The sequence below is a fragment of the Pteropus alecto genome, unplaced genomic scaffold (genome assembly GCF_000325575.1).
Source record: "Pteropus alecto unplaced genomic scaffold, ASM32557v1 scaffold474, whole genome shotgun sequence".
Classification (NCBI taxonomy): Eukaryota; Metazoa; Chordata; class Mammalia; order Chiroptera; family Pteropodidae; genus Pteropus; species Pteropus alecto.
The window spans coordinates 54982-66500 of record NW_006434848.1 but is presented as its reverse complement, the minus strand read 5'-3'; the positions used below and the strand labels follow the sequence as shown (position 1 = coordinate 66500).

The 11519-nt window shown below is 50.3% G+C and overlaps 2 protein-coding genes and 1 pseudogene across 9 annotated transcripts; 2 read left to right on the top strand and 1 right to left on the bottom strand.

Annotated features, from left to right (window-relative positions):
* Positions 1-6: 6 nt before the first annotated feature.
* Positions 7-4314, bottom strand: DMAC2 (distal membrane arm assembly complex 2). Of its 8 annotated transcripts, none has more exons than XM_015588426.2 (7): positions 4002-4314; positions 3329-3522; positions 2037-2131; positions 1321-1345; positions 972-1108; positions 720-882; positions 7-311 (listed from the first exon to the last, which is right to left on the bottom strand). In XM_015588426.2, the coding sequence occupies exons 2-7, from the start codon at positions 3466-3468 to the stop codon at positions 134-136; spliced, it is 738 nt and encodes a 245-aa protein (XP_015443912.1). In that variant the 5' UTR covers positions 3469-3522; positions 4002-4314; the 3' UTR covers positions 7-133. The 8 variants fall into 8 exon arrangements, with proteins under 8 accessions (XP_015443912.1, XP_015443910.1, XP_015443911.1 ...); XM_015588424.2 differs by lacking the exon at positions 4002-4314 and adding an exon at positions 3906-3953; XM_015588425.2 differs by lacking the exon at positions 4002-4314 and adding an exon at positions 3742-3897.
* On the top strand, positions 1539-1658 carry LOC112478889 (annotated as a pseudogene).
* Positions 4315-6377: 2063 nt separating the features above from the next.
* ERICH4 (glutamate rich 4) lies at positions 6378-7398 on the top strand. Its single transcript, XM_006910701.2, has 3 exons — positions 6378-6551; positions 7050-7182; positions 7247-7398. The coding sequence occupies exons 1-3, from the start codon at positions 6378-6380 to the stop codon at positions 7339-7341; spliced, it is 402 nt and encodes a 133-aa protein (XP_006910763.1). The 3' UTR covers positions 7342-7398.
* The last annotated feature ends 4121 nt before the right edge of the window (positions 7399-11519 follow it).

Here is an 11519-nt window from a genome sequence, read left to right as displayed (position 1 = left end):
AGCAGTGCCACACCCCTCATCCCACCCCAGCCCCCACGGTGAGTGAGCCCAGCTGGAAGCCAGAAGTATGGAGAACCGTCAGACACTAAACACAGCTCTGCCAGATCCAGCTTGACGTGGAGGGGGCGGTAAGCTAGACAGGCATGGGGCTGGCTGTGTCCCGAGACTGCTCCTCCAGCCCCGACTTCAGGCCCTGGGCCCAGTCGGTCCCCAGAACTTCACAGTTGGGCAGCATTTCCTCCACCAAGATCTGAGTGAGGCCTGGGTTGGACACGGCAGGGAGGTCTGAGATGTCCAGCCTGCGGAGGTTCCTGGGGGACAGGAGGGGAGGCTGGCATAAGGACAGCGTCTGTGTGTGAGCGTGTGCACCCATTCAATCCTTAGATTCCTAAAATAAAAATCTAACTGTCCAGGAGACATTAGAGCTGTCCAGCCACATGAAATCCACTGTGTTAATTGCAAATAGACACCTCTGGCTCCTATAGTTCTGGAACAGTATAAAAATCATGGAGTTTTCATTAAAACCAAAAGGAAGAAAAACTAGCCCTTTCATTCCCCCAGGATCTCACTGCCACTGCTCACTGTGCTTACCCACCACAAACGCTAGGTTTGCCATGGAGGCAGGGAGGCGGGGCCTACCAGCTGCCCCCTCCCACTGTCCCCTGAGTTGGCTGGGAGCCCCACCCTGGCTCAGGGCCCAGGCTGAGCTGAGGTCTCACTGGAGGTGGTGGAGACAGGCGAGGCCCCGTTCAGAGATTTGGGGGCAACCGGCCAACGAGAGCTCCTGCAATGAGTCGGCCAGCTGGTAGAGGCGGCTGAGACACCAGTCATCCACATGGGGACAGCGCTGCAGCGACAGGGACTGGAGCTCCTTCAGGGCCACTGCAGGGGGGAGAGGGGGACTGAGCCCACCCTGAAAGAGAAAGTGGAGAGCCTTGCCCGCTCTACCCACCCTGCCCCGCCCCACTTACAGAGGTTGTCCAGGCCTTGGTAGTTGATGGCACAGTCACTGGCATCGACAGCCTCTACGGGTACCGCTTGGAAATGCAAGAACTCCAGAGTGGAGTGGCCACGCCCATTTGACCGGATCCACTCCTTGCCCCGGAACCTGGACAGGGAGAGAGGGAGTGTCAGCAGGTACCCTCCCCTCCCCAGGCCTCCAAACTCGAACATGCTCCCCAGCCCTGTATGACACAGAGATGGTACATGTCTGTGCACTTACTATACATCAGGCCCTGTTCTAAGGGCTTTACAAGTCTGGTCTCATTGGACCCCCTGACAATCCCATCAAAGATGGAATGTTTGGCCAGTTTTACAAACCTGGAAGCTGAGGGCTGAGAGGTTCCTGATAAGAGGAAAAAAGCTATATAAGACAAGAATCTTTGCAGATAGGTTAAAGTTGAGACATTTTCAGACATGTACACTGTTTGTCAGGAAGGTGCTGGAGGAAGTGCTCAAACCAAGTAAAATTCTAAATTGGAACAAAGATGAGAGTTAGATGAAGTCTATATGAATTGCATTTAAAAAAAAAAAAAAAAATCTACGGCCATGCCACCCTGAACAAGCCTGATCCTGTCTGATCTTGGAAGCTAAGCTGGATTCGGGCCTGGTTAGTACTTGGATGGGAGACCACCTAGGAAGACTAGGTGCTGTAGGTGAAAAAATAAAAATAAGGGGTTGTAAGCTGACAAGGTCCTTGCAATCTGTGAGGTCAACAAAGGGTTGCCTTGCCTGAAAAAAAATAAAAAAGGGAAAAAAATGGGGAAGGAAGAAAAGAAACATTTATTGAGCACATGTGCTATGCCAGGCCTTGCTGTGTTTAGATCGTAAAATGTGTTTGTAGGTTAGATACAATTACCATCCTCTTTTATAGATGATACAACTGAAGCTCAGGACCAAGCCCCAAGCCACAGCCTATAGGGGGCAGAGACCTGGAGACGCACAGGGAAGCCTGCCTGACCGAAGAGCCAGGGCCTTTAGAGACACATTCTAAGGTCCGTCATGGAGGTTGCCTCCCTTAACACCCCTTTTGACACCTTTGCTGTCATACTTGACTGCGCCTCCTTGCTTCAGGACGAAATAGGCGCCTGCGACGTATGGGCCGTATTGCTCCTTGATGTAGGTGAACGATCTGCCAAGAGAACAGCAGCTGAGGGTGAGGCTCGGGGAGTACCGCACCCACCTCCATACCCAGGTGCTGCTGAGAGGGTCAGAGTCCACAGCACCAGGACTGACAGGCACACAGACAGACAGACTGAGTCAGCCTGCAAATATTCACTGAGTACCATTAAGTACCAGGCACTGGGGGGCAGTGGTCCCTGGCAGATAACCGTCCCTGCCCTTGTGAAGTTATTTTACAGGGAGAAACAAAACTACTAAGTAACAGCAAATTGCAGAGAGTATCAATTCCATGACGAAAATAAAATATAGGTACTGACTAGGAGTGGCTTGGGTCAGGGGTGGGGATGGAGCAGGCTAATTTAGATTTGCTGTTAAGAAATGCTTCTTGGAGGAAAGTGACACTTATGCAGAGCTTTGAGCGGTGAGAAGGAATGCAGAGGTCAAGGCAAGAGCCTGCCAGGCCAAGGGAACAGCAAGTGCAAGGGTCAGAGGCTCAAATTAGGATGGTCCAACAAACAGCAATAAGGAAGCCATGTTGGCAGGGTAGGGGGAGTCCCCAGTAGGTCTGAAAGCTCAGTAGGGGCCAAGTTTTAGGTTTTGGAGTCTGGCTTTCATTCTAGTTGCAAACGGAAACCATTTGAGAGTTTAAACAAAGTGGTATTTTACTTTAAGAGTCATTTGGCCCATAATAGGGGGCAAAAAGCGACAAGTTAATTACTGCAGTAATCCAATCATAAAACAAAGTGGGGGCTCAGACCAGGCTACAAACAGTGGAGGAGTTGACACCTGGTCAGATTTGGGATATTCTAGTATTTTATTGATGGACTGGATATGAAGAGCAGAGAAGCAAAGAGGAGAATCAGGAATGACTCCTCAGAATATGGCCTGAACTGGGTGGGCAGTGGTGCTGTTTACTGGATGGAGAAGCCTCGGCGGTAAGCAGACTGTTTTACGGGGAAGTCATGGGTTTGCTGTTAGCCATGCTAGATTGGCGGTGCCAGCTAGACACCCCCAAGAAGAGATGGTGGGCGGCAGGTTGCCTATTGGAACTGGAGTCCTTCGGAAAGGGTGTGAGCTGGAAATGAAAACATAAGTTGGCAACTGGGGTATTGGAAGCCACAGTGCTGCCTGGGAGTGGCAAGGGCAGGATCTGGGTTCTCACTGGTGAGGCCTCAGCAGCAGGGTCTTTCAGGCCAGGGATTCTCACCGATTTTTCTGGTGCACCTTTGACATCTGCTTTCGGAACAGGTAATCCCTCAGAGCCTCCACGTCATAGAAGCGGTCAGCCAGAAACTGGAGAAGTAACCCCCCTTTCCTCTGATTGCCTTCCGGGGCCACTGTACTCATGCCACGGATGCCCAGGGTACTCCCATTCCGTACTGGCGCCACCAGGTGAAGGGACTGGGGAGGAGGAGAGAAGAGGAGGGGCTGAGTCTGGAGCCTCCTGTGAAAGACAGAGCTGGATCCCTGTGTTCTGGTCCGTGAACCCCCATTCACCTCTCCGCACCTGCCGCCCTCCCCATGCGCGGAACGCACTCCCTGATTCCCTGTTGATTTCTCTCCGCTAAATCCCCGCCCCCTCTTCCTCTCTGATGCTCCTCTGCAGCCTGCGACCCACACCCGTCCTTCCTGGCCCCCAACAGCCACATGTCTACACTGCCAGCGCGAGGCCTAGAGGGAGAGGCCTCCTGCGCCGCCACGCTCCTTGCTCCCTGGGCGCCGATAGAGGCTCTGAAGGCAGAGGCAGCAGAGCGGACTTCAATTTGCGGGTCCCGGTCACTTACTGCCCTGGGCGCGGCCATCTTGCTAGTGTTACGTCACCGGAAGGGGCCGGTCCTTTCTTAACCCGCCCACCCGGCTCTGTATTGTAGTTTTCTTACCGTCAGGCCGCCTCCGTTTTCCAACCTTCCTCTTAAAGGCGCACACACCTTTTACTCTTTTTGGGTTTAGGAATTGCTCAGAGCGCCCTCTCCCTTGGGCCTTAAAATGGGACTCTGTAGCCTGTCCTTAGGAAAGGACAGGTTCTTCCTGTTAGAGTACCTTTCTTTCCCTCTGATGGCAGTCACAGTTCCCCTGAGCTGCCCTGTTCTCCAGTTCTCACTCGCTACCTCTTTAAGGGAATGATGTGACTGAAAAGCTGACCGTGGTCCTTTAAACCAGGGTCAGGGAAGGGAAACAAGTCCAGTGGGTGGTGAGTTTTTTTGAGACAGAGGTACCGTCTCAAGACTAGTCTTGTGCTGTGTTTGCGGTTTCAGTTTGGAGTTCAAGGCTAGATCTCAGCATGAAGATTCATTGTGAAGTCATGTGGATAGAATTATTCATTCATTCACTCTACAAATATTTACTGAGCACCTACGGTGTGGCAGGCGCTGCTCTGCGTGCTAAAGTTACCATGGTGAACAGGACAGACCCAGCCCCTCTTTCGGGGACTCAACATTCCAGGCAGGGAGGAGATGGATAAGAAACAATAAGCACGATAATTTAAGATAGTATTCGATAGGCAAATAAAACCAGGCAATATAATAGGGAGTGACTGGGGTTGTAGGGCCATCAACAAAAGCCTCTCTGAAGAGGTAACATTTAGGAAGAGGTGAAGGATAAGAAGGAAACAGCCATTCAAGGGTCTGGGGTAAAGAGTTCCAGGCAGAGGAACAGCCAGTGCAAAGGCCCAGAGGTGGGAACCATCTTGCAGAGAGAGGCGGGAGACGGGGTCAGAGAGGTGGGCAGGGAGCTGACTGCGTGGGGCTGGTAGGATTTTAATCCATTCACATGTCACTATCTGATTTACGTTTTGTAAGGTCATTTCTGCCAGGTTGAGAATGGACCTTAGAGGGCAAGATGGAAGCAGCGGGTAGCAATGAGGCTACTGCAGTTTTCCAGACAAGAGATGAATGCGGACAAGAGCAGAGACGGGACCATGAAAATGGTGAGAAGGGCTCGAATTATGAGTCTGTTTCGAAGTTTGAGGCAACAGCTCCAGAAACCAAAAGGATAGTGATGCCACTCAGAGAGATGGCGAAACTGGGGAAGTAGCAGTTTTGGAAGGGCAGGTGTGGTAGGCGGAATGTGCCTTCTACCCGCCTCACATGTCACTGAAACCTGTGAATATATTACTTTACACGGTAAAGGGAAAACATGATAAAGTTAGAAATCTTGAAATGGGGAGATGATTCTGGATAATCAAGATTGGCCCTATGTAATCAATGAAGGTCTCATAAGATGGAGGCAGGAGAGTCAGGCAGTACGGGATGTGATGGTAGGTGCAAGAGGCTGGAGTGATACAAGCAAGGGGCTGTGAGCCAATGAGTGCGGGTGGCTTCTAGAAGCTGGGTTAGGCTAGGAAATAGGTTCTCCCCTAGAGCCTCCGGAAGGAACCCAGCCCTGTGCACCCACTTCAGACTTCCGACCTCCTGAACTGTAAGAGAATAACTTGGTGCTCTTTTAAGGCACTAAATTTGTGGTAATTTGCTACAGCAGCACCGGGGAACTAATACAGTGGGGTAGGTCCCAATGGAGAGCTGTGTTAGGGCCACATTTACCCTGAAATGCCTGAGAGAACCAGATGGAGATGCTGAGTGGGGGTCTGGAGCTCAGGAAGGAAGTCAGAACTAGAGTCTGAGACTTAGGAGCCATTGACACACAAATGGAGGCTGAACACCCTGGGCCTGATGGAGGGCCTCCAGCAGAGGGACACCACAGTGCGTCCATCCTTTTCCCTGGCAGGGCCCACGCTGATAGTGACAATGTCTGTGGGCAACTCTAGGGAGCAGAATTGGCTGCTCAGCTACGGGCCAGCAGCCTGGACACTGAGGTGTCCTGGCTGAGGGATTGTTCTCTTGAGAGCCACTCCTGGCTCCTCAGGCCCACTGGTGAGGGAGCCCTGGGATGGCCTGAGTGGATAAGACAGGCAAGGACCACGGTGGGCAGTGGTGAGAAGCGGAGGAAGGGACCCAGGAGAGGGCAGGATGAGGACAGATACAGAGCACAGTGAGGGGTGGAGTTTGACCTTCACCAAAGGGGCTGCAGTTGGCCCCTTGTGAGCAGAGTTGAGGTTGGACTTCAGAAAGAAAGAAGGAAAAAGAACCACGCACATGAGGCTGCTGATTCTCACTGGAGAATGGACTTTGGGACGACATCTCAGACCCTGCCCCGCTCTTTCCGCTGCCCTTTACTCCTCCCACCCCTCAGATCCCCAGGGGGCTGGGTCACTCTGGACCTTGCTACTTCCTGCTCCTGGCAGCCACTGCTCAGAAACTATGGAGCTGTGGAGGCAGCTGAGGCAGGCTGGACTGCTGCCCCCGGGGCTGGGCCCACCCCCTCAGGCCCTGAGAGGCGTCCCCCCAGCAGGGAGAGCTGGCAAGACCCTGGTGTCCCTAGGGGCAGACACTGGAGGTGCCAGGGAAAGTCTGCTGTGGATCTGGGAGGAGCTGGTGAGTGAGGGGTTTGGAGGGGCAAGAGATAGGGTTGGGGCGGGGAGAGAATGAATGACTGACTGACTGAATGAATGAATGAGTGGGAATGAATGGAAATAGAAAGGACCAGAGACTGAAAGACAGGAATTGAGAGATGGGAATAGAGAAATAGAGGCAGAAATAGATAGATAGATAGATAGATAGATAGATAGATAGATAGATAGGTAGATAGGCAGGCCAGGGTGATCAGACATCACCTGGGAGCTGGTGGAGGGTGAGGAACCTGACCAGGTAAGACGGGAGAGTATTCAGGTGTAGAAGATGGAGGTTCTTGCTAAAATTGAATTTTACAGGGACATGCACAGATGGGCCTAGGAGAAGGTTCAGGAGCCTGACAAAAGTTCGGTCAAGCAAAGAATTTTTGTCAAGATTTGAGCTGGGACTTGCTCCCACACAGGTTGTGGGGGCCCTTGCCCTCTGGGGTGCGAGGCCCTGACTCCCGCTTCCCTCCTGCAGGAGAACCTCCGTAGAGTGGATGTCCAGCTGTTAGGCCAGCTGTGCAGCCTGGGGCTGGAGATGGGGGCGCTGCGGGAGGAACTGGTCACCTTTCTGGAGGAGGAGGAGGAGGAGGAGGAGGAGGAAGATGGGGGCGCTGCGGGAGGAACTGGTCACCTTTCTGGAGGAGGAGGAGAAAGATGAGGAAGATGAGGAAGATGAAGAGCCCTCTGGGAAGCAGGAGGAAGGACACGTCGGGGCCTCCTGCTCAACTTCCAGCCTAGGCCTCCCGGACTTTGAGATGACTATCTGAGGCCTTCTAGGTGTGCTTCCCATTGGCACATGAATGAGATGCAAATTTATGCAAAGAAGAGGGGATTTGCAGGTCAGATCAACCCACCAATGGAGAAAAGCACTTGAGCAAGTGCTTTTCTCTGAAGTTGTCTGCGATGAGATTCAGGGTTTGACCTGTGAGCTGTGGGCTTGTTTGAAGATGATGTGGGAAGTTTGCAGAGAAACTGTGGGTGTATTTGCAGAAGAGCTGTAGGTGTATTGCAGGGGGAGATGTGGGTCTTTGCAAATAGGACAGAGGTGAGTGCAGATGAAGTTTTAGATCAAGGCCATACACTGGCCAAACGTGGCTTTCGAGCACTTGAACTTGGCTAGCCCCAATTGAGGTACAGTGTGAGTGTAACGTGCAGGCTAAATGCTGAATTTCAAAGGCTTAGTATGAGAGCAAACATTTCAATAATCTTGAAAATTAATTACATATTGACATGATAATATTTTGAATATAGAGGGATACATAAAATATTACTAAAACTAATTTCGCCTGTTTAAGATTTTTTTTTTTTTACCGTGGTAAAATATACATAACACTAAAATTAACCATTTTATTTTTAAGTGTACAGTTCAGTAGTGTTAGTTAAGTACATTCACATGGTTGGGCGACCATCGCCGCCATCCACTCCAGAGCTCTTTTCATTTTGCAGAACTGAAACTCTCCCCACTAAACGACTCCCCGTTCGCCTCCGGCCTGTTTAAGATGCAACCGCCCCCGGCAACCGCCCCCGGCAACCGCCTTTCTAGGTCTCTCTATACATTTGACCACTCTAGGAACCGGATACAAGTGGAATCACATAGCATTTGTCCTTTCGCGTCTGGCTTATTTCACGTAGAATAATGTTTCAGGGTTCGTCCATGTCATAGCATGTGTCAGAATTTTCTTTTCTTTTCTTTTTTTAGACGGAATACTATCCCCTTGTGTGTATATTCCACATTTTGCTGATCCATTCTTCTGTCCATGGACACTTGGCTATTATGAATAACACTGCTATGAACACGGGTGTATAAATATCTGTTCCAGTCCCTACTTTCAATTCTTTTGGGTGTAGACACAGAAGTGGGATTGCTAGATCAGATGGTGATTCTATTTTTAATTTTTTTCGGAACCACCGGACTTGTCTTCCACGGCGACAGTACCATTTGGCCTTCCCACCGAACAGTGCACAGGGGTTTCAACTTCTCCACATCCATGCCGACGCTTATTATTTCCTTTTTTCCATTTTTTTCTTTTTCTTTTTCACGATAGCCATCCTAATGGGTGTCAGGTGGTATCTCCTTGTGGCTTTGATTTGCATTTCCCTAATGATTAAAGACGTAGAGCATCTTTTCAAGTGCCATACATCTGTTTCTTCTTATATTTTAAAATACGACTACAAGAAAATTGAAAATCACGTGTGTAGATCTCATTGTGTTTCTTCTGTTGCACAGCACTATTTCAGAGGTGTGACAACAGAATGTGGGTGTGAGCAGATGAGCAGGCGGGTTTACAGAAGTTCCCCGACGTGCTGCAAATGTGTCACAGCGCCACCTGCAGGAGACAGGCGGGTATCTGCGATGGTGGCTGAGGAGAAGCGGAGCTGCAGGTGTCACTATTGCCCAGGTTGACATTTGCAGAAACGATGCCCAAGACAGCAGGTGGAGAGCTCTGACCTGAGGAAGGACATTTCTTCAGGGGTGACATTTGGGAATTCACAAAACTAGACACGCTTACATTTTGCAATTCTCCATCAAATACTTTCCAGTGAGGGGGTGACAATGTCCCCAGAGAAGTGAGGTGTTGGCAGAAGAGGCGCTCATCCCTGTCCTTGGGGATTTCCTCCTCAAAGGCAAGTATAGTGGAGTCCCCCAAGACTGATGGGTGCAGGGGTGGTTGGAGTTCAGGTTTCACCCCCAACCTAGTCCTTTTAGCCAACCTTAGTCAGATCTGTGGCTGCTGGGAGCTCTGCTGGGGGCAGCTGGGGATATTGCTGAGAGTCAGACCCCAGCACCCAGGGAAGGATGAGAGACACCCCAAGAGCATGCGAATGAGCAGAGACTCTAGAAAGAGTCTGGGGCAGTCTGGGTATCTTGGAAACTACATCCAGGCTGAGGGAGTCGCGAGGGCTGGGGAGATGGGGCTCCATGACCACAGGGTCTGGGCCATGCTTCATGAATGCCAAAGTATTCTGTCTCCTGGTGGAGAAGAGGTTGGGGTTTGGAGAGAGGCACTGAGGGGAGACTGGAGGGGACAACTTGGGAGGGAATGTTCATTGTGCAAGAACAACTTGGCAGGTGGCCCCCAATGTCTGGGTGGGGGTTGCTCTGAGCCATGCCTGGACCATGGAGGTGACACCGATGGGGGTGGCACTCAGAGAACCTGGGCGGATGTGGCCAGCCCCGCCTGTACTGTCCTTAGTGCCAATTTTACCGAGCTAGATCTGGCGATGGCCAAGTCAGCCCCCGGCCTGTCCCCTTGGAGAGCTCTCAGCCCAACAGAGCGGGGAGAAAACTCTCACCACACAGGGACAGCTGAGCTGACCAAGGCTGGGATGGCGGAAGAACAGGTGGCTCAGGGGGCTCAGGTAAGGCAACAGGCCCAGGCTGACACATCAGGAAAGTGTTCTTAGGGCAGAACTGAAGGAGTAAGTAAAAATGAGCCAAGCAAAGAAAGAATGGGAAGAGTACAAGCAGAGAAACAGCCTGTGCGAAAGGCCTGAGATGAGCTAGTGATCTGCTCCCTTGCTACTCAAAGTGAGGTCCGTAAACTAACGGTATCAGCTTGGCTACAGCTATCTGCTGATGCATAACAAACAGCCCCCAAACTCCGTTGTTTTAAAACAATGACAGCATGTGTTTTGCTCAGGAATCTGCAATCTGCAGCAATGGCTCATCTTTGCTCCACGATGAGCTACTGCAGAATCATCCAAAGGGACATTCGCTCACATGTCCGGCAGTTGATGCCGGCTTTTGGCTGGGGGCCTCTGTTCCTCTCCATATCCTCTCCCCGTGTGGGCTAGATTGGGCTTTCACAGAGTGTGGAGGGTGGATTCCAAAGGCAAGTGTCTCAAAGAAGAGCCGGGCAGGAACCACATCACCTCGTCTGACTTAGCCTCAGAAGTCATGCAGTCGCTCTTGTCACATTCCATTCATTAAGGCAACTGCAAAATCCTGCCCGGGTTCAAGTCAAGGGGAAATAGGCTCCACCTCTTTCTGGGGGAGTGCAAGGTTCCGGAAGCATGTGGAGCAGGAAGTACAGCTGTGGTCATGTTGGGAAAACACAAACTGCCATAGCATCATCGCCTGGCAGCGTGGCCAGCCTGCTGATTCTCAGGTCCCGCCCTGGATCTACCAAATCGGAGTCTGCGTTTAGCAAGATTCTAAGGTGCTTCCTTTGCATATTCGGTTTGAGAAGCATTGTTCTAAATCACAGAGATGGCACTGCTTTGAGCAGGAGAGGACACGAGTGAAGCTCAGAAAGCTCCCTCTGGCTGCTGTGTGGAGGATGGACCAGAAGGGTCTACAGTGGTGGCTGGCTACAAGCAACCAAAGGAAAAAGTAGATAAATTGGAACTCATCAAAATTAAGCGCTTTTGTGCATCAAAATGTACTATCAAAAGTGAAAAGAGCCCACAGAGTGGGGAAAATATTTATAAAAATATATCTGACGAAGGTCATCATGTATATAGTGTCAGAATATATAACAACTCATACAGCAGTAAAAAGACAGTCTAATTAAAAAAATGACCAAAGCAGACAAATAGAAATTTCTCCAAAGGAGATACACCAATGGCCAATAAGTACACGCAAAGCTGTTCAACATCATTCACCACCAGGAAGATGCAAGTTAAAACACAATGATAAATAAATAAATAATTAAAAGATAAAAAATAAAAATTAAAAATTAAAAACGAATATTAAGAACTGTTCTTTACAATAGCCACTTCCATCCCCAATAAAATCCAAACACCAGATTGGCTGATCTAAATTAAAAAAAAAAAAACCACAATGAGATACCACTTCATCCCCACAATGATCCGAAAAATGGAAAATAACAAGAGTTCGTGAAGACGCGGAGAAACAATGTAAAATGGGGCTGCTGCCGTCTGGCAGTTTCTCATAAAATTAAAGCTAAAGTTATCGTGTAATCCAGCATTTCTCCTCCTACGG